The following is a 22,463-nucleotide window of genomic DNA, read 5'->3' as shown; positions in this document are numbered from 1 at the left end:
AATATTGTTTGCAATTTTATAGTATCAAAATCACCTAAATGCAATAATATAATTAATTATAAAAATTTTTTCTTACTTACGTGAAACAATTTTTAAATAGTTATTTATAATTTACTGTATGCAAGACACTGTACTGGCCTTAAAAATGCTGAAGCTGTTTATTCATAGCTTATGAATGATTCTTTTATAACTTTTTAAACAAGTCTTAATATAGTATAGTTTTTAAGATCATATCTCTTTTTGGTTGTAGAAGTTGTAACTCTTTAAAATCTGTTTTTCTTGTAAAAATCATTATTTTTCCGATGTATATTTTTATGCATGAAGAAGTGTAAGGAAACAGAGCTTAAAATCTCTCTTCTTTGGATAGGCTATCTCTTTATTCTAGGAAGCATTATATTTCTCTTATTCTTAAAATAACATTTGAATAACTCATTTCTTTGTCACATGCATTTTAGTTAATTCCATAATTACATGACCGATATTCTAGACTGCAGTTTTACTAAAGTTAGGTGTAGCTTCATTTTAACATCTTGAAGACTGAAGCAACACACAGTTTTGCTTTGTTTTTGTTTTTGTTTTTTTTTTTTTGTTTTTTGGGTTGTTTTTTTTTTTTACACTAGAAGTGAATATTCCCATTAGCAATTACTGAGTTTTGGTATTTTACTTTCTCTTGAAGATCAAGCATCACTTATTGCACAGTTTAGAATAAAAAATAAAGGTTTATTTTACTTCCTTTCTATATTTTCCATCCTTAGTGCCAACATTTCCTCCTCTTCTAATATACAAATATCAAAGATGCCTATGTATATACAGATATACATTCTGTATAATGGTATAACGAATCACAGATCAGCACCAAAAACTTATCTGGGCTTATGTTTTCTCAGTAGTAAAATAAAAATAATACTGCCTTTCTCATAGGGATCTTGCAATGATTATATGAGGTAATACATGCAGTATACCTAGAATCGAGTCTGGGATAAAGGATATATTTATAAAATGTTGATAATAATATTACTGCTGCTACTGCTCCAACTAGTATTACCACCCTCACCATCAACATCACCACACCACACCACACCACACCATTCCGAGCGTGCTGATGCATCATGCCTCCACCACCAGTGTTTGAGCCTAGGTTCCTGCTGTGCAGCTAACACGTGCTCTCACACATTTCAGAACTTGGAATATCCTTGCGGAGACTCCCTGCTGATAGTAGTCATCAGAAGCCATCAGCAGATGTTTCTAAGAATTCTGAATAGGCTTCCGCCAAGAGAGACTGAAAAAGGAAACGGAGAGAGCTGTGTGCTTTTGCTTTCTGCCCATGAGATATTTTACCGCAGAGTTGAAGGTTATCTTAATGACAACCTCGGAGTTATGAGAATCACAGTTATCATCCTGGGACATCGTTTCCTGCCCCAGCTGCCCAGCACCTCCACAACAGCTGCAGCTAGCTAGTGAGGAGAGATGAGTGCATGATTGTTCCTATGTCTCCAGTACCTGCTCTTCTTAGCATTATAGGTTGTTTGGCTTCTGGAAACCTTTACCAACGTGGAGGAGAGTCAATTGGAGGATCTGATTATTCTCATACAACAAGAGTCACCCACGTTGCACGTATCATTGAAGTGCACAATTCTGGGTAATCTCTTTGCTCAGCATTACATATCTTGCTTGAATTTCAGCCTCCTCCTGACCTAAAAGTGTAACCAATCGCACTGTGTGATACCAGGGGAAAAGATAGCAGGCGGAGAGCAAAATCTGCAGATACAGGATGTGGTAGCTGCCTTTTTTTTTTTTTTTTTCCCCTCTTACGACCTCTTCCATATCCTCTTTATAAACTCTTAGTCTGTGATGATCTCTATTATATCAGAGCAACCATAGAAGATGTCATATATCTTAGAATGGCCAGATGAACACCAATATTATAAATTCTAAACTTGTCCCAGGGAATCCTACAATTCCACTGATTAGAAAGCTGGTCTACAATAGAGTCAATAAAAAAAGACTAATTTCCTGCCTTTAGGAAGCTTCCAGCTAGGGATTTAAACAAAAACCAGAAGAGTAAACACAGAAATTAACAGTCACATCTTGAAAGAGACACTGCATGGAATAAAAGGGAGCCTGCTTAGAATTTGTCAGTGAAGACCCTTCACAGCAGGGGAGATTTAAGCCACTATTGAAGGAGGACAGAAGACTTAGCAATGCAGAGAGGAGAGTGTCTGGGGCAGAATTAAAGTTGCTTGCAAAGGTCCATGAAGACACTGGTGTCTCCTAGATCTAAAAAGATGACAAGGGTCCTGTGGCATAGTGGGTAAGAGTATAATTGAAGAAATAGAGGCTGTAGAGCTGAATAAGACCCAGATCATGCAGGGCATTCTGGAATGTATCCAAAAACGTAATGAGAGGTATGACCTAACCAGCTGCCCTCTTACTTCATTCAGGTTCCTCTCAAATGTCATCTTCTTTCCTCCTCCATCACTGACCATCTCCATCACTCTCTGTCTCCATGCTTTTTCTTTATAGCACTTCATAACACTTATGAATATTTGAAGACCTTATATAGCATTATATTTTATAAAACTTTTCTGTCTTTTGTGTATTTTCCCAATGAAGGTAGGAAAGTTTGTCTATATCCTCAGCAATAGAATAGGGTGTGGTAAAGTGTAGGTTCTAAATTGATATGTAATTACAGAATGAATTAAATAAATTTAGAGTGTTAGGTAGAAGACTTACATTTTCTGATTTGTGTTTCGATGTAACATTGAAAAATTAAGTTAGAGGCTTATTTATTGAAGTGCAAGTCTCAAAAAAGGAAGCAATAGTATATCTACTTCTCCTCACTTTATCCCAACCACTTGCCACAAAGAGTATTCATTCATGGACCAGGAATCATTCTTCCTGGATAGCTGTGGCAAGCAACAGGTTCGGTAGCAAATAATTCCTATTGTACCCTAACTTCTTGGACTTCTACCTAAACTGTTTATTTAGGAAGATAATTTGGGAAATAAACAAGGTTTTCAATAGATATTAACTGATAAAAATCCATTAATCAATGACTGGAAGGAATTAAATAAACAAAAAGTTGACAACAAACACTATGAATTGAGAAGCTAATACCTAGCATGCTTCCTCTTTGGTGTCATAAGAAAAATGATAAGAATAAACAGGATAAGAATTAGAACCCACTCTGTGATTCATTTTATGTGTGTATAGTATCTGATTTTTCACTACCATGTTTGTGTATTTAGTCATTTTGACCTACTATAATTTTTTTAAAAGATTTTATTTATTATTTATTTGAGAGAAGTGAGAATGAGAGAGCACAAACCAGGGGGTGGGGTGAGGCTGGGGAGCAATAGAGGCAGAGGAAGAAACAGGCTCCTCACTGAGCAGGGAACCTGATTCGAGGCTCGATCCCAGGACCCTGGGATCATGACTTGAGCTGAAGGCAGACACTTAACAGACTGAGCCACCCAGGTGCCCTGGACCTAATATAATTTTTAAATAATGCTTTAAGTCAAATATCACCTGTAAAAAATAGACGTAGATACAGAAATAGAGAGATAGTTACTCTAGATCAAGCTGACCTCATTATTAATGAGGGACCAACCCAGTAAAATAGCCCTTCTTATAAAATTCACTTTAATGAGCCTCATTTATATTTGTTTTCCAAAAAAATTTTGATATGTACAACCTAACATATATAAATTTGTGATGAATACCCTCCTAAAACCAAAAACTTTATCAGTATTTCCTTCAAAATTCTTAAGTTGAAGTTGATAATTTATATGCATTATGAAATTTATATCCTTCAGTAGCTAAGCATAAATAAATGACAGAAAAGAACCAACAATTTTGTATGTTGTGTTATAGATTTAATATTTGATGCATTTTTTCATTTTTATGTAGCTTCTTCCCTTCAGTGAAACATTTGTAGTGCCATATTTAATCTGTCATTGTTACATACCAGCAAACCCCTAAAGGGGAAGAACACTATATAGATACAAAAGGCATAAAAATAAAACAAAGCTGAAAGCTTTTATCATTCCATCAGTATCTTCCTGTGTCTCCAGACTCCCCCTTCCCCGTCTCTAAAATATGAGCCCTTGTAAGAATTGAAACTATTAACTGATGCTGGCAGCAAAGTGGGTGAAACTAAAGAATCCCTTAGGCTGGCACTTCTCATTTTTGAATGGTCTAGTCCAGAGTCTTAGAATATATCTTCTATAATAAAAAATACAAGTATGATACTACAGTGTATAACCTTTCTGGAATATGAGTGATTAATGCTTTCCTCTAAAATGAGATTAGTTTGACATGAATAAATGTTGGATTTGCATGTGTCAGATTTAAGACTTTTATATCTTAAAATATTTACCTGTTTCACAAATTCCATCTTTTTTTTTTACCTTTGTAGACTTCCTTTTTACAAAGATAAGCAAATTCAAATGATTTCTAAATAGTTATTGAACATTAATTTTCCATATACACAAGTAATACTTACATAGTACATATCACAAAACAGTCACATTTTAGGATTATTCTAAAATACATTTTTTAAACAAATACACTGCATATTCTGCTTTGTCCAAATTAGACTTTATACCCAATAAAATTTGATTAAATAGTCCTGTGAAGTATAGCTTTTTTTAAAAAAAGACTTATTTGTGAGATAGCGTGCAGGGGCAGAGAGAGAGGGAGAATCCCAAGCAGACTCCCACTCAGCCCAGAGCTCCATGCAGGGCTCCTGGAGGGTCTTGATCCCACCACTGACTCTGAGTTTGTGATCCTAGCAGAAACCAAGGGTCCCATGCTTAACCAACTGAGCCACCCAGGCTCCCCAAAGCATAGATTTTTGAGTTACTTTTTGAATAGTGGTTTTTCCCCCCACATTCATTCATTCATTTATTCATTTATTTTAGTAATCTTTGCACCCAACATGGAGCCCGAACTCATGACCCCAGGATCAAGAATTGCATGCTCTTCTAAGCCAGGGACCCCATTGAATAATGCCTTTATATGTATAAAAAGAAGAAAGGGGGAAAAATTACTATAATCATTTTTATGTGTGGTAAAGAAATCCAGATTGAGTCTACTCTTCTTAACACCTACTTTCACACCCAAGTTTAGGTCTTGATCTCTCTAACTCTGTGTGCTCTTCTTCAAATTCAGATTGTTCCCGCTGCCAAATGGAACATATGAAAAGCAATTACAACCCTGTCAACACTATATTCAAAACTCATTATTTGCTGCTACTCATTTAGAAGATAAAGTTCAAAGTCTATAACATGATGGGATCCCTACCTCCATCTTTAGCTTTCCTTCTTACTACTTCGTGTTTCACAGTGTAAATTACAGAAACAAAAAAGAATATTTTTTCCATCGTGACATTTTCATGCTCTCCCCTAGAAAGTTCTTACCCAATTCTCATCTTTACTTTACTTTGTAATGCCTGGGGATTCCCTCTTTGAGGTAATCTTTCCACTTTACACTCCAGTTGGATTGGATGGCTCACCACTCTGCTTCCATGTGACCCTGTGTCCATATCCCAAAGCTCAGGATGGGCTATAATCTTTATCTTGTTTCTGTCTTGTCTCCCCATTGGACTGCGATTGCCAAGGTCTGGAAAGTATATGAAAAAAGAAGTGCTTTAGTTACATGTCAAATTGATTATGTAACTTGGCATTGCATACCTTAAACTTAATTAAACTTTGAATATTTTATACATATGCATATATTATGCATTCTGGATTTCCTCATCTGGTAGCAAAAATACTTGTTAATATCTAAGTGAATTATTTTCATTCTGAAACAAACAATGGAGAAAAGCTGCTTCCAGGAAAGATAAATTTTTAAGCAGTGTAGAATTTGGGGAAGGCCCTCTTCTCTTTGAATCATAGTGGGGTTTTCAAAAAAAGAACTTAATTTTAAAGATCATGGTGAACAGATGTGAACAGCTGTTTTATGATGATTAGCTTATCATGGCTAATAATAGCTGCCATCTATGAGGGCCTACTCTGTATCAAACACAGTATGTGTTTTTTACAAACTTTCTTTAATGGAATGCCTACCTCAACTTTAGGCAGTATGGATTATGAGTACTCTTTTATAGATATCAGAGACTTTCCCCCAAATAATATAACATTCTTTGACAAAGATGAGACTTAAAATCTAGACGTTGTCCATGCCCTTAGCTATATCTAACCCTGGTCTCACTAATGAGTATAGTTTGGTATTAATATTAAAGCATCATTAATTTACTTATTTAAACACCATCAAAGATTCATTTGAATGTTATGCTGATTATATTAGTACAAAATGCTTTATACAATGGCTAGAGAAATACTGAGAAACTTCATCAGCTTTCAGATTTATGTTGATGCAAAGAAAATACAGATTTTACCATGGAAGATAAAATAGCTGAAACCAGTCGATGCTTCCTATACTTTTTTCCCAAGGAATTGGCATAATAATTAGTTCTTAGATTTCAGAACTTATCTTCTCTTGCCATCACTATTTAAGACATAAGACATATGCCCCACATCAAAGGACATATTTACAAACTGTGTTATTACATATCAGGTATTTGGCAGACAGACAGTATTTTATACATTGCAGACCTTTACTATGCAAATACTAAATACTGCGATGTTTAAGCATATAGATTGTGGTATTAGTCCAACCTGCTTCTGACTTTTGGGAGGATGTTTTCTATTGGATGCTGCTGCTCTAGGACTTCAGTGCCATTCTGTATTACAACCACTATTGCTTCTCAAACTGGATGTTTCTTATTTCCTTTGCAGCCCTCTGCCAGAATAGGTGGGGAAGCTTAGATCTCATGCCTATACTCTAAATGCAATTAGTGGTAGAGAACAGAATATCTGACCTTACTGGGGACTATGCTGTGCTTCTTACCAAGATTCTTAATTCTTTAGACACAAGGTGGATATTCAAGTGCTGAGTGGCCAAACTAATGTGCAAATATACACTACAGTAACTTTTAGTTAAGATAAGGCAATACATATATGGTACTGAGCCTAGTGATTCACATAATATAAATACTTGCTAATATTTCAAATTTCATGGGTAATGGATACAAAGTATATAATTTAGTGGGAATTCTACATGACTTCATGAAATGTAATAATGTAGAAGTCATGGTTTTAAATACCCTGTGAATGAAACGGTGAATAAAAATTATGAGACTTAGGTTATATACCACTTCTTTCAAAATACCTTATGAAAACTTACATCTTGAGCATTATGGGAAATGGATCTACTAAGTATTTAATATCTGATGCTGTTTACAGATTTCTCACTTCTGGAAAGCAGTGTTAAAATGCATGAGATTATTCTTAATTGACTACATGAGTAGCTTAAAAGTTTTTAACATAACTCTCAATAAGCAGCACTATGTAAGCCATTTGGAATCATTACTCTACAAATGGATGTCAAGAGAGTGGCTTATTTGGTTAAAAGAAATCAGGACAATTATAGATTATTTCTATATTTCAGGGGCATATTTTATTATGACAACTTTTTTTCAGCAGTCCCATGAGCTAAATGCAGTTTTCTTTTCTCACCCACAAATAAAGATTAGGAACAAATAAGAGAGGCAATGTATGACATTTCTTTCTCTACAAATATGTGTCATATTCTTCCAGTTTCCCTAGTAAATGTTTCAGCCCTACTACCAACTAAACATGTAGGGAAAGTGTTCATGTGACATTGATGAGTATTTGTTGATTTTTTATTAGATTTGCATTTATTAGATTTCCACATTAAAGAAAAATAAAGGGATAGAAAATGTCTATTTGGTCAATTCCATATTAAAGGACAATCCATAAAAAGGAAGTTTCACATCAGACTCCTGATGTTACTTATGACATTCTTGTGTAAATGTTGTATTGTTTTTCCAAATTATCTTTATGTGTTCTAATTTTTTTTCTTTTGGAAATATTTCAGTGTACTATTTTTGAGTTTATTATAATGTTTTATTTATATCAAAGTCTCCGGTTGAGGCAAAAGTAGTTTTTATTTTTTAATGCATAGATTTTGCTTCTAAAAGTCTATTCCAGTAAAAATATTTAAACTAACTCTACATGAATCAAATTAAAATGAATGCATTCTACAAATTCAGTCAGACTATTCCAGCTTCGCAGTGATTGGGTGTCATTGAAACTGTTCAAGAATTACAAGTGTCTAAAATTTCAAGTGACAGCTCAGTGGTTAAGTGCTTATCTGAAAGTATATGGACTAGTTAGTAATTAATTCATCACTTAATTTAAAATGAAGTAGGGTTCTCATTGTTACACATATACATGCATGAATCTCAGTTACAATTCAGGCAAAATAAAATCTACCATTAAATGGGTGTCTAAATCCTTTGGGACATGATTATACAATAATGACTGTCAGGGGTTTTGCATAGAAATAACAATCAAACTATCAGTCATTTATTCAATAACTAATTTGTCTCTACTAGCTAATTAGGCTTTTAAAGGCATAAAAGGTAGACATTCCCTAATTTTAAGTGCAATATATTGTGAAATGGTTTGGGGTAAAGTGGATCATGGGATTTCTTCTTTGGATAAGATTACAGATGAGGTACTTTGAGAGGTCCTCCCACTGAAAAACGAAGGACATATTTTTCAGTGCATTTCTGGTTTACAAGAAAGCAAAGAAAATCTACAAGGCTATGCATAGATACTGTACAAACACACATAAATATATACACACATAATGAAAAGAACATGAGCTAAAATGAAAATAGGAGATTAAATGGGAGGAAAGCTTGGTTTTCCTTGCAGAAGATGGCAATAAATCTCTGGAATGAGAAGACTAAGACTGGGGCCTACTCTCCTTGGATCAATAGGTGAAGAAGCTAAACTTGAAATTTAGCATTTAGTTAAAACCCTCAGAGAATGTTAAAATGGCACCAGCTTGATAGTAACTCTTGGATCCAATTAGCATAAAATGAATAAAATTATACCCAGTTTAGGACTTCGGGATTCTCAAAGCTTAAGCTCAAATAACTACGGTTTTACTATTAAATATAACTAAATACATAGGGAAGCAAGCTATCATGAATGAGTCACTAGAAATAACAGAGTTTTTTTGGGAAATGAGGTCATTTGAAAACCCTCCAGTATATGGTAGAATTTAGAAAGTCACATGCATGTGCAGGACAAGGCACATGTTCAGAAGACCTGAAAAGACCTTAAGGTTTCACCGCTAGCTGTTCTATAACCCAGTGTAAGCACCAAGTGAAGGCTAAGGAGAATTGGAATGGTCTGGCTAAGTATTAAAAGAATGTCCCAGCACTGAGCCACTCCTCAAAGACTGGGGGAGGTGTTATCATGGTCTGAATATTTGTGTCCACTCAAAATTCATGTGTTGAAATCTTAATGCCCAATATGATGATATTAGGAGGTAGGCCTTTGGGAAATGCTTAGGACCAGAGGATTGGGGAAAAAAGAAAAAGGATTTCCATGGACGAAGAAGCTTGCTTTCACCAGACACCGAATCAGCCAGCATCTTGATCATAGACTTCCCAGACTCAAGAACTGTGATAAATTTCTATTGTTTATAAGCCATCCAGTTTATGGTATTTTGTTATAGCAGCCTAAACATACTTAAAATGATTTTTTAATAAGCTCCTTATATTAAAAAAAAAATTCCATGCAAAATATTGTATAGACACAAGTTAAACTTTCAACAGTCAAGAACAGCAAATCCTGGAGAAGGGAGAGAATCTGATTTCCAGAGTTACTGCATTATAATATTAACATGTCCAGTTTCAGCAACAACAGAATAATGGCAAAGCGTATGAAGAAGCAGGAAAGTATGGCCTTTCAAAGGAACAAAATGATTTGACAGAAACCATCCCTGAAGAGGTTCAGTCATTGAACTTATTAAACAAAGATTTATAGTGATTATATTAATTATGCTCAAAGAACATGGACAGAGAATTAAAGGGAACCATAATAATGATATATGAATAAAATGAGAATATCAATAAGGAGATATAAATTATAAAAAGAATCCAAATAGAAATTTTGGGAATTTAAGATACAGTAACTGGAATAAAAAACTAACTGGAAAATTTCAGTAGCAGATTTGATCAGGTAGAAGACAGAATTAGTAAACTTGAACAATTTGTGGACAATTGAAATTATCTGGTCTGAAAAATAAAAGGAAAAAAATAATGAAAAAAAACCCGAAATGGGCATAAGAGACCTGCGGGATATGAATAGGTGAGCCAAAAAAATGTATTATGAGAATCCCATAGAGAAAGATGGAGAAGGAATATTTGAAGAAATAATGGTCAAAAATTTCCCAAGTGTGAGTAATACATGAATCTACACATCCAAGAAGCTCAAGAAACTCTAAGATAAACTCAAAGATAAACGCTAAGAGTTTCATACATGGACACATTTATAGTCAATTTCTGAAAGGTATAGGCAAAGAGAATCTTGAAAGCATTAGGAAAGGAGTCACTGGTCATGTGCAAGAAATCCTAAAAATATTAACAGCTGACTTTTAGTAAGAAAAAGACATGGAAATCAGAAAGCAGTAGGATGACATATTTAAACAATGAAAGAAAAAAATGTCAAGCAAGAATTTTATATCTGTCAGAACTATCCTTCAAGAATGAAGGTGAAATCAAGATATTTCCAGATAAATAAAAGCTAAAGAGCTCAGAAATAAATCCTTACATCTGTGGTCAATTGATTTTTGATAAAGGTATCAAGACCATTCAATGCGGAAGGAATTATTGCGTTAACAAATGGTGATTGAAAAACTGGATAGTCACATACAAAAGAATGAAATTGGATCTTTACTTGTACTATATACAAAAAATAACTCAAACTGGATTAAAGGCCTCTGTTTAGGGCTTAAACTATAAAATTCCTGGAAGAAAGCATAGAGGAAATTTTGCCAAATAGATTTGACAATGGGTCCTTAAATATGACACCAAAAGCATAAGGAACAAAAACAACAAAAGATAAATAGGATTTTGTTACATTAAAAGCTTTTAGGCATCAAAGAATACCATCATAAGCTTGAAAAGACAGCTTCACAATGGGAGAAAATATTTGCAAAGCATATATCTGTTAAGAAACTAATACTGTGATGAGTACTGGGTGTTATGTGCAACTAATGAATTGTTGAACACTACAACAAAAACTTACGATGTACTGTATTCTGGCTAACTGAACATAATAATAAAGTGTAAAAATCCCTAATATTTAGAGTATATAAAGAGATAATACAAATCAGTAGCACAAAAACAACCTAATTTAAAAATGGGTAAAAGACTTGAATAGCCAATTCTCCAAAGAAGATATGCAAATGGCCAATAAATACATGAAAAGATGTTCAATATTATTAGTCATTAGAGAAATGCAGTCAAACCACAATAATAGGCCACTTCACACCTACTGGGATGACTGTAATAAAAACAAAATAAAAATAAGCAACACACCTTCTAGGATGACTACAATAAAAACAAAACAAAAAATAACAACTGTTGAGAATGTGGGAAAACTGGAACCCTCACGTATTGTTGGTGGGAATTTAAAATGTTGCAACTACTCTGCAAGGTAGTTTGGCAGTTCCTCAAAAAGTTAAACATAGAATTAATGTATGACCCAGAAATTTCACTCCTAGGTATATACTCCAAATAATTGAAAACAAATATTCAAACATTTATTCATATACAATCTTCATAGTAGCAATATTCACAATAGTCAAAAGATAGACACATCCCAAACATCTACCAACAGAGTAATCAGTTAAATGAAATGAACTATATACCTACAATGGAATATTACTTGGCCATAAAAGGAATACATTTGCTTCAATATTGATGAAACTCAAAGGTCTTATGCTAAGTGAAACAAATCAGACCCAAGAAGACAAATATTGTGTAATTCTACTTACATAAAATACTTCTAATAGGCAAATTTGTAGAGATAGATATCGTGTTAGAAATTACCAAGGTCTGGGGAAAGAGAAAATGAGTTATTGCTTAATAGTAACAGAGTTTTGGTTTGATCTGATGAAAAACTTTTGCAAACAGACAGTGGTAATGGTTGTACAAGCTTTTGAGCATAATGCCACCAAATTGTACACTTAAAAAATGGTTAAAAGCACAAATTTTCTATTATATATATGTTACATGATAAAAAATAGTAAAAATAGAGAAAACACATTTAAATAATTAGAAATAAAAACAGGACAAAAGTCCAGACTTAGCATAGACTAAAAGAAAGTGGATGAGTATATGACAATGAATATAAAGTATATGACAGTATATGACAAAGTATATGACAATGAATTTGAAAACTTTCTCAATGTTGAAATGTTTCTGGGAAAATTAAACTTACTTAAATTGACGGAAGGGAAAACAAACAAACCAAAAGCCTGAATAATTCTTAAAGTAAACAATAAGTTAGACCAGCAGTAAAAGCTTAACTCCTGCTCCCCAGAAAGAGGCTTAGATATTTTTATAGGCTAGTTCTTTTTATGTTTTGTTTTCTTTGAAAGGTTTTATTTATTTATATGAGAGAGCATGGCGGGGGTCGGGAGGTAGAGGCAGAGGGAGAGGGAGAAGCAGATTCACTGGTGAGCAGGGAGCCTGATCCGAGAGCATGACCTGAGCTGAAGGCAGGTGCTTAACCAACTGAGCCATCCAGCTGCCCTTTACAGGATAGTTCTTTCCAACTTTCAAAAACATAAATTATTCTCAAACTTACAGAAGCTTTTCTATGATGGAAATGAAAGTATACATGTGTCAGTTTATTTGATTAAAAATTTTGATATTAAATCAGCAAGGAAAACTAGAGAAGATGACTTCCTAGTCTTCATAAAGTATAATTACCTCAATAATATTCTTAATGGTGAAATATTAGAAATATTCCCTTTTAAATGAACTACAACTTAATGAGGCCAAATACACCCTTCTGTTAAACCTTGTACCAGAGATCCAGGGCAGTTAACATAAAAGAAATAAAGTCAGTCAGGGAAAAACAATTATCATATGGTTTCACTCATATGAGGAATATAAGAAACAGTGCAGAGGATCATAAGGGAAGGGAGAGGAAAATGGAATGGGAAGAAATCAGAGGGAGACAAACCATGAGAGACTGTTCACTATGGGAAAGAAACTGAGGGTTGCTAAAGGGAAGGTAGGTGGGGGAATGGGGTAACAGGGTGATGGGCATTAAGGTGGGCATGTGATGTGATGAGCACGGGGTGTAATATGCAACTGATGAATTATTGAACTCTACATCTGAAACTGATGATGTTCTATATGTTGGCTAATTGAATTTAAATCTTTAAAAAAGGATAAAAGAAATGAAAAATGAACAAGAGGAGCACCTGGGTGGTGCAGTTGGTTAACCCTCCTACTCTTGGTTTCAGCTCAAGTCCTGATTGAGCCATGCATTGAGCTCCACGGAAGTGGGCTTAAGACTCCCCCTCCCTCTGGGGTGCCTGGGTGGCGCAGTCGTTAAGCCTCTGCCTTCAGCTCAGGGCATGATCCCGGTGTTCTGGGGCTCGTTCTGGGATCGAGCCCCACATCAGGCTCTTCCACTGGGAGCCTGCTTCTTCCTCTCCCACTCCCCCTGCTTGTGTTCCCTCTCTCACTGGCTGTCTCTCTCTCTGTCAAATAAATAAATAAAATCTTTACCAAAAAAAAAAAAAGACTCTCCCTCTGCCCCCCACTCTGTACTCTCTCCATCTGTCTAAAATAAGTAAATAAATAAATAGGATAGACAATAGTCTAAATTGTTGTTTACAGAAGCTATCCTTGTTATATACTAAATTAAAAATAATTTACAAATAATAATAAGGAATAATAATAGGGGAAGTCTTATGAAGTGACCTAAATGTGAGCTCAGTAACCAAAAATAAATTTCATGTCTATGTACAAATAATGAAAAGGTGACAATATAAAGATATTTACCATTTGAAATAACAAAAAAAAAATGGGGCGCCTGGGTAGCTCCATTGATAGAGCTGCCAACTCTTCATTTCAGTTCAGATCATGATCTCAACGTGGTGAGATCAAGCCTCCCATCAGGCTCCACACTTACCAGGGATCTGCTTGGGATTCTCTCCCTGTGCCCCTCCCCCTGCTCAGGCGCTCTCTCTCTCTCTCTCTCTAAAGTAAATAAATAAATCTTTTTAAAAAAATAACAAAATATGTTTTTCAAAATGTGTATAGAAAAAGAGTATCTAAGATAAAGTCTTATAGCAGTTAAGCCAATTTTTGTTGGTTCAGGGACACACAAAGTGACCAATTTTGTGACCAAAATAACACAATCTAGAGCTCCCAAACCAACATCCTCATATATAGACTCTTGATATATGTCAGTCTGCCATGGGGGAATCCCTGGGGAAAGGAGGTCTGTTTATTCAATTAATATTGAGACAACTGCTTATTTATATTGGAGTTTTAAAAAAAGGAATTTAAAAAATTTTTTTTACTAGTTTTCTATTATTGCATATGTATCTACTTCATACATTTTATAAAAGTGAATTCCCCAAAAATAAAGATTTGAAGAAAATATCTTTATGACCTTGGGTCATAGGCAATGCAAAAGTGTTACTTATAAAATAATAGATTAAAAGTTCTACATTGAACACTACATCAAAAACTAGTGATGTACTATACAGTGGCTAACTGAACATAATAAAAAAGATAATTATAAAAAATGTTCTACTTTAGCAAAATTAGTAATTTCTTCTCAAAAGATTTAAAAAAGAAAGTAAAAAAAAGCAAGCTATAAACTTGAAGAAGATATTGCAACACACATAACATGTAATAGATTAGTATCCAGAAAATATAAAGCTGATCTCAACTAGTGAGTCAGACTCAATGGTATATTATGAATGGTGTATTATGAATGAATTACAGGTAGAACAAAGAGAGTGATCTTAGCTCTCTGTGAGGCAGAGCAGGGCCTGGGTGAAAAACTTCCATTACAAGCAGCCTCATCTGCTTACCTCAGTGTGTCTTAAATATTACTCTTTCCTATGTGTGCTATAAAGGAGACATGTTGGGAATCACCGATACAAAGAATTATGCAATCAGTAACAAGCAGTCCAGGGGCGCCTGGGTGGCTCAGTTAGTGAAGCATTCGACTCTTGATTTTGGCTCAGATCATGATCTCAGGGTTGTGAGATCAGACCCCACGTTGGGCTCCACACTGGGCATGGGACGTGTGTGAGATTCTCTCTCTCTCTCTTTCTCTGCTCCCCCCCCGCCAAAATAAATAAACAAGCAGTCAATGAAAAATAGTCAAAATACAAATAAGAAAAGGAGACATAAATGACATACATATAAAAATATATACAGCTTAATTGTCAAGAAAATACAAAAGATCACTTTTCATACTCTCTGGTAGAAATAATGAAATCTAATGTACTCAAGTTGTGAGCATTTAAATTATTAAAATAATTTTGGAAAACCTTATGGCACAATATCTTGAAATTGAATTTTTGCTTATTTTCCAGAAATTACAGTTCTAAGCACATAACCTAGAGATATACATTTGAACCAGAAACTGTTTAATAGTGTTCATAACCGTGTTGTTTATAATAGAAAAAAGGAAAAACAACCTAAGTCTCTATTGACAGACAATTATCAATTGAGAGTATTTATATGAAACTGTGTAGAACAGGGAAACAGTTTTTTTTAACTGCAGCCATGTACAATGTACAGTTCAATGTTTTTATATATCCTACATTTAAACTTGACTAAAATAATTGCTTTAGTCAATGTTAATATAAAACCATTAAAAAAATTAAGAGATAGGCATAATAAAAAATTTGTTATAAAGCCTAAAAAAGCTAGAATATAAAATTTCCCATTTTTTATAATTTCTTTTTATATTACCAAGGTAACAAATAGTTATGAAAATTATTAGAGAGATGCCTTTTTAATTTACTCTTTACTAAAATTGGTGACCTCGGGCATTCATTTTTGTAAATCTGGTGATGAATATTATTTCATTATTAACTATTTTTTGCTCAAGGCATGATTATATATGACAGTATTTATGTAATTTCTTCCTGTACTGATTCTTTAATTACATTATTATTTAATTATATTAGGTTCCTAATTTAAGAATTGCAGTTTTATTAAATATGAATTTTTGCATAGATGTATAAACAATGTATGAATGTGTGCGTATGTTTTAGTAAGAAATAATACTAAATTACTTATTGTGGTATAATTTCCTCCTAGTTTTGCTAGCATGTTATAATACATTTGAGGGATTCTGTTACCAAAGGATACACAAAAATAAATCTGATTTTAAATCTGGTGATCTAGATTCAAATTTAGCTCCAACGTTTTTTAAGCTTTACTATTTAATGGAAATAGCACACTCTGTTTTTCCATGTAACTTTATAAAAATATATGCAAATGTATGGAAAACCACTCTCCACCTACATATACTTTTTATAAAGCCTTCTCAAAGTAGATTTGCATTAATCATGCTTCAAATAAGAGTGTTCTATAAACAGAAGCCATGCCATTTCGTTGAAAAATTATTACAGAAGATACATTATCGCAAATAAAAATCATATGAAAATTATAGTGATTGAATTTTAGGAATAGTCTGACATGATATGCTGCCATGGTATTTCTATAGATAAATACAGTAAGTCTGATATGCATTTTAAATGTTTCTCTGCCCAAATTATTTCTTTTTATTACATGTTGCAATATATTTGAGATGTTTGTTTCTGTTTATTGCTAGGTTATACAGATAAATTTTGAAGAATTTGATCTAGAGATTGGCTATGATACCTTAACGATTGGTGATGGAGGTGAAGTTGGAGATCCCAGGACAGTGCTTCAAGTGTAAGTGCTCACCATCTCGTTCTTTTTTTTTTTTTTTTAAAGATTTTATTTATTTACTTGACAGAGAGAGAGACAGCTAGTGAGAGAGGGAACACAAGCAGGGGGAGTGGGAGAGGAAGAAACAGGCTTCCCACGGAGGAGCCTGATGCAGGGCTCGATCCCAGAGCTCCGGGATCATGCCCTGAGCGGAAGGCAGACCCTTAATGACTGAGCCACCCAGGCGCCCCTCACCATCTCATTCTTGACTTTGCCTATCAGGTCTTTATTAAATTTCACCCTTTTTTTCTTTTTTTTAGTTGATCCCTTCCACTACTACCAACAAAAGAAGCGTAGTAACTTGGTTATTATAATCAACCTACATATAGTATTCATTAGTTCTTCTTCAGTGAGGTTTAAGGTACTAGATCGAAACAGAATTTTTTAGTATCCATTGCCAGACAGAAGCCTGTCAGAATTGGAAGCTCACAGTAAAATTGCAGAGTGGTTGATTACAGTTTATTTTGGAGAATACCCTTGCACTTAGAGTTTAAAAATGGAATGCAAAAATGAGTATAAAATGGATCCCGGGGGACTCTAATACTGGTATTGAAGACCGGTGAGTGCTGTTCACTTATTGGCCGTAAAATCATATGTAGTCATCGAGATCTGAAGTTTAGAGTTGAAATAGATGGAATAGATCAACTGGAGTTTTTAATGTGGGCTAAAACAAAGAGGAAATGTTAGGAGCTTATTTATTCCCCAGTCCTTGGGATGTTCATTCCGATAATCTACCTCTGCTGGTGACATGAAAAAATATTTTGGGGAGTCTGTATTGTGTTCTCTGCTGTGAACCTCAAAAACTTAGGGTACACTTTCTCTTAGAATTCCTTTCATAACTATTGATTTTCAATTCAGACTTTATGAACACAGTGGATTTCCCTAAACCATCAAATCAAAGTTCACACTGAGTATTTCATCTCCAGTAGGAATAAAAATTAAAGCTTCATTCATGAGCATTACCTTTTAGACTGTTCAATCAATAGATCTAAATTGGTCCCCTAGTGAGAATGTGGGAGGACTAGGAGAGAAAGAGAAAAAAATACATTATGTTTAAAAAACCCTAGGACTGTGAGAGTAGCATGTGTGTATGTAGATCCAGACCTTATTGTAATGATATATATCTAATTTTTTATAAAACTCAAGAAAAGATAGGCCAGTAACTTTACAATTTTTAGATACTGAGAGGAAAAAAAAAAACTAAAATCTTTTTTTAAAATACAGCCATATATCTGAAAATAATAATAATAATTCTTCCTTATTCAAGAGAACCTCTGTCTAAAAACAGAACCCTATTCTAGGTGGTGGTGGTGGGGTTATGCCTTTGTTTCCCACCCCCACCCCCCATTATAGCTGAAACATCTGCATGCCCTTCCCACCTTCACACATGCCATCACTGTCTCACATCACATTCCTCCATTTTCTGCATACCAACATCCTCATTTGACCTCAGTGGACTTAAAAAAAAAAGTTATTAGTTGTTTTGCTGCCCGTTTCAAAATTTTAATTGTCAAGTGCATATGATGCCCTTATTTTCTTTTATATTGGAAGACAGGAATGGGGAGATATTTAAATGAATTTTAAAAATCCTGTATTGAATGAATGAAATCAAATAGCGGATAAGGTGAGAAGCATTGGATAATTAAGTGAAAAAAATAGGCTTGCAATTGGTTTTTTGAAGAAAATAATCCCCAGATTAGCTGGACAACAGAAGACCCTCTAGAGAACAACTGTATGGATGGGAAGTGCCTTTATAACCCAAGTGAGGAGTCAAAAGGAAATAGCTATATGTCACAGACTAACATGAGTTTCCTTCTGTTGCTGGTAGGAAAAAGAAGTTATATTTTTTCCTCTCCTCACATTCCCTTGATATACTGTCCCCTTTTTTTGTGTAGTAGTTCTACTTTGTTGTTTTATTTCCCTCACTCTGAGAAGTTCTATTAATTTTGAAAAATTTATGTGATTCCCATTTTTCTCCTATATTCCTCTGTCTGTAACCAGAAAGTGTTTCTCAAACTTACATTTCTCCCTCAGAAAAAAAAATTACACTTCTGTGAAAATGTAACTCTTTACCCTGAGTAAGGATGACTGTAACAGAACATAGGAAGCACCTACTCCTGGAGGTGATCAAATAAAAGTGGGCTGACTAGCTAACAGAGATTTTACAGTGCAGAATTAGATCAGAAGTGTCTTTGAACTCTAAGATTCTGTAATAATAGAACTTACAGGATTTGTATCCACCAGAGAAGCTGATATAAATTTGAGTGACTCTGAAGCATCTTTCTCAAGGAGGTTAACTTTCCCAACTCTAGGACCACCCAGTTGGGCATTTGAAGGGCCCAGAGTAAGAATGCAAATCAATGCAAACTCACGTGTCAAATATCTAAATATTAGAAGTGATAAATGGAAGCTACATGTCATTAAATATAGTATGTTCCATCCTCCTACCTTGATAAATACACTTTCATGGTGACCTGAAAAGACCAGTTTGCATTTAGAATTCTAGGAATTGTGTGATTTCCTTGTGGGGCCATGAGGTCACAGGACAAACGTCTTCCAAGCCCCAGCCTATGGCTGCCACCCACTCTCACCAACCTCAGCTCCATCCTTCACCAGGCGTGTGGACTTCCCAGTCTAAACATTCAAAGTGCCCACACCTCCCTGTAAGCACTGCCCACTGCCCAAGGGGTGCACATACAGGTCCTATGTTCTGGCCCTGGAAATATGCAACTGGAAAGGGGGCCATGCGGGTCCAGGTAGCAGGGAAATCCAGGGTACCAGGTGCTAGTGAGTTGTAGGACAGTACTTTTCAAACAAACTGCAAAATAGATTGTTTTTATTTCCAGTCCATCTTGAACTGATAATTTTGTAAAGTGAAGGAAAAATAAATTCCTAGAAAAATGAAATAAAACATATATAAATACAATCCCACTATTTTTCTATTATGAAATTCACCATACAAAATTGCTCTTTCAAATTACTCTAGAAGTTTGAAAGACTTACTCCCAATTTCTGTACTAATGGCACTATGGGCTGGAAACTAGTCTAGCATGTGGAAGAAGTGGGGGAGGGACGCAGGCACCAGGCAGACAGGTCACATCCCTGGGGGAGAGTTAAGGAAAGGTCAGAGGAAGACCCTCTATGGGGAAGAGATTAGGAAAGTGGTCATCTTGCTCAGGTTTAAAACAGTATTACGTATGTGGCATGATAAATTGTCAAGAATTTATTTCAAAACCCCAGTTGAAAGGGATTTATTTTAAATGAATTCTTATTCCATAAAAAATATATATATATATATATATATAGTCCATTAAGTCACAACATGTTCAATAGTTAAAATAATCCTCCAAAACAAGAAACTAATTACGAAAGGTTTTTAAAAACAATTCTTGTAATTACTCTCTGAAGTACCAAAGCATTTAGTTTTTGCAATACAATAACTTAAAAATAATTTAAGTATGCTATGTCTCTTCATCTTTAGACTTTGGCTCCAAGGAGATACTCATAATGAAGTTATCAGCAATAAAATTATTAAGTAATAGAGAATGCATTGTAATTGGACATCATATGCAATACTGAGTTCTCCATATAGTTTTATCAGATGAAAATTCCTAAAACAATGCCAATTTAAGTTGCAAACCTAAATACACAATTCATAGATGTGTTGGTTCTGCCATTTGCTGTCCCATAGTCTATTGTCCATTTATAGACTTTTCTCTCTTTCTCATTCATTTTTCTCTCCAATGGAATTACTTGGAGGGCATTTTTTCCCCCTTTTGTGAAATAGCATTTTTTATTCCTGGAAACTTCATGGTGTTATAGTGATAGGTGTCAAAAGAGATCAGAATATAAACTTAGCCAGCTGATAAAAATTCAGATAATGGATTTGAACAATCATGCTATTATCTTTTAAAGGGGTTGAAATAACATTAACTTTCTCCAGATTGTTTTCTATGTGCTTTTTCCCTACACTTAGTCTGAATTCACCTGATAGTGAAAATGGATGTAATAAATTTGAGAACTACCAGTGATGATAAGGGAGTTACTGGCATTGAGTTCACCTCCAACCCTCATTTCATCTGCATAAAAAAGGAGATGATGTTGATTATTTGTCCACCCTTCTTGTAGCATCAAAGGAAGATGGTTAGGCATTTGATCAAGCATGTGATTCCCTTTTTCTTGCCTTTTCTCTCATATGCTTTGCTGTTTCCTTATTGAATTCATGGAGACACTGTAAGATTAATTAAATGAAAACTTTCAAAATAAAAGATGAAAAAAGTCTTTTACTCCTAAGGTACCTCTGGAAATGTTATGAATATGCACCGATATTGATTGGATGACAGTGTATTTGAACAATTATCTTAAGGGGAAAAACGTTGTTTTGGATATCTAAACATGGTTAATTCTCTTACTTTGAAATTCTAATTTCTCCTAAAAAATCAATGTACAATGTAAAATTTCCTTCCCAGATACATGTTGGAATAGACTAGCTATACTCTTCCCCGGGAACTCTTTTTTTCTTTTTTCTTTTTTTAAAAATTTTAAATACAACACACACACTTTTTTGTTAATATACTTTTTAAATAAATATTTTATTTTAAGAATATTTTAATTAATGATATTTGTATTAGCTTTCTAGAAAAGATAGCTTTGTTTTGTTATGCTTGCAGATAGATTATTGTTATTGCTTTCAGTTCATTGGTCCATATGTTTGACAAGCACTTTGCCCAAGTTTGTTTGTTTTTTTTTTGTTTGTTTGTTTTTTTAAACTACTCAGTTATTCACTCTGTTAAAATCTAGGCTCCACTTTTCTTGGTATCAGACCACTGCACATGATATTTGCCTTGAGCAAACTCCTACATTCAGAGAATTCTATCTTCCCAAATTTGCTTTTGTACTTCCCTCTCTTAATAATGAAAAAAATCTAAATACCAGTAAACACCATGGGCTGATGAAAGAAGGGAATATACTAAATATAGTAACAAGGTAATATTTTTAAGAGATTGCTGACCACAGTATAAATAAAAAGTGCGTAGAAAATTGACCGGTGAGAAAAATTCTCCATCCCTTATCTTAGAGTTATTAAAAACAAGGACAAAATCTGTTCTTACTGCTCTTTACTCTGCTTGCACTGTCCTTGCCATCCTCCCCTACATACACATACTCACTCACTCACACATGCTCACCATCATTTTAAGTTCCTTGAAAAGAGTGACTACTATCTTTACTCATTTTGGGTTTCCCAAAACACCTAACACAGAGCCTGTGTTAACACTGCTAGGTATTGCACGAATTACAGTAGGAGAGGCGAAGTTACTCTGCACCAAGACACTCACTGAGACATGTAAGCAGAGAAGGTATCTTTGCAAACATTGGCAAGGATATACTGTGATCTATGGAGAGCTGTGAAGACTCTCTGGATGCCTTAGTTCACTCGGGCTGCTGTCATGTAAATACCATAGACATGGTGGTTTACCAACAACAGAAATTTATTTCTCACAGTTCTGGAAGTTGGAAGTCCAAGATTACAGTGCCAGGAGAATCTGTG

The 22,463-nt window shown here is 34.5% G+C and overlaps 1 protein-coding gene across 3 annotated transcripts in view; it reads left to right on the top strand.

Moving 5' to 3' along the window:
* The window catches only part of CSMD3 (CUB and Sushi multiple domains 3), a 1,143,082-nt gene that overhangs the window by 582,382 nt on the left and 538,237 nt on the right, over positions 1-22,463 (top strand). For all 3 annotated transcript variants that reach the window (XM_026495547.4, XM_026495546.4, XM_026495545.4), the window contains one exon: positions 16,776-16,879. In XM_026495547.4, coding sequence (XP_026351332.2) covers positions 16,776-16,879 — 104 coding nt within the window. The remainder of the gene's footprint in view (positions 1-16,775; positions 16,880-22,463) is intronic.

Source organism: Ursus arctos, unplaced genomic scaffold (assembly GCF_023065955.2).
Source record: "Ursus arctos isolate Adak ecotype North America unplaced genomic scaffold, UrsArc2.0 scaffold_6, whole genome shotgun sequence".
Lineage (NCBI taxonomy): Eukaryota > Metazoa > Chordata > Mammalia > Carnivora > Ursidae > Ursus > Ursus arctos.
Note: the sequence above shows the minus strand (reverse complement) of the source record. Positions and strands in the feature narration are given on the sequence as shown.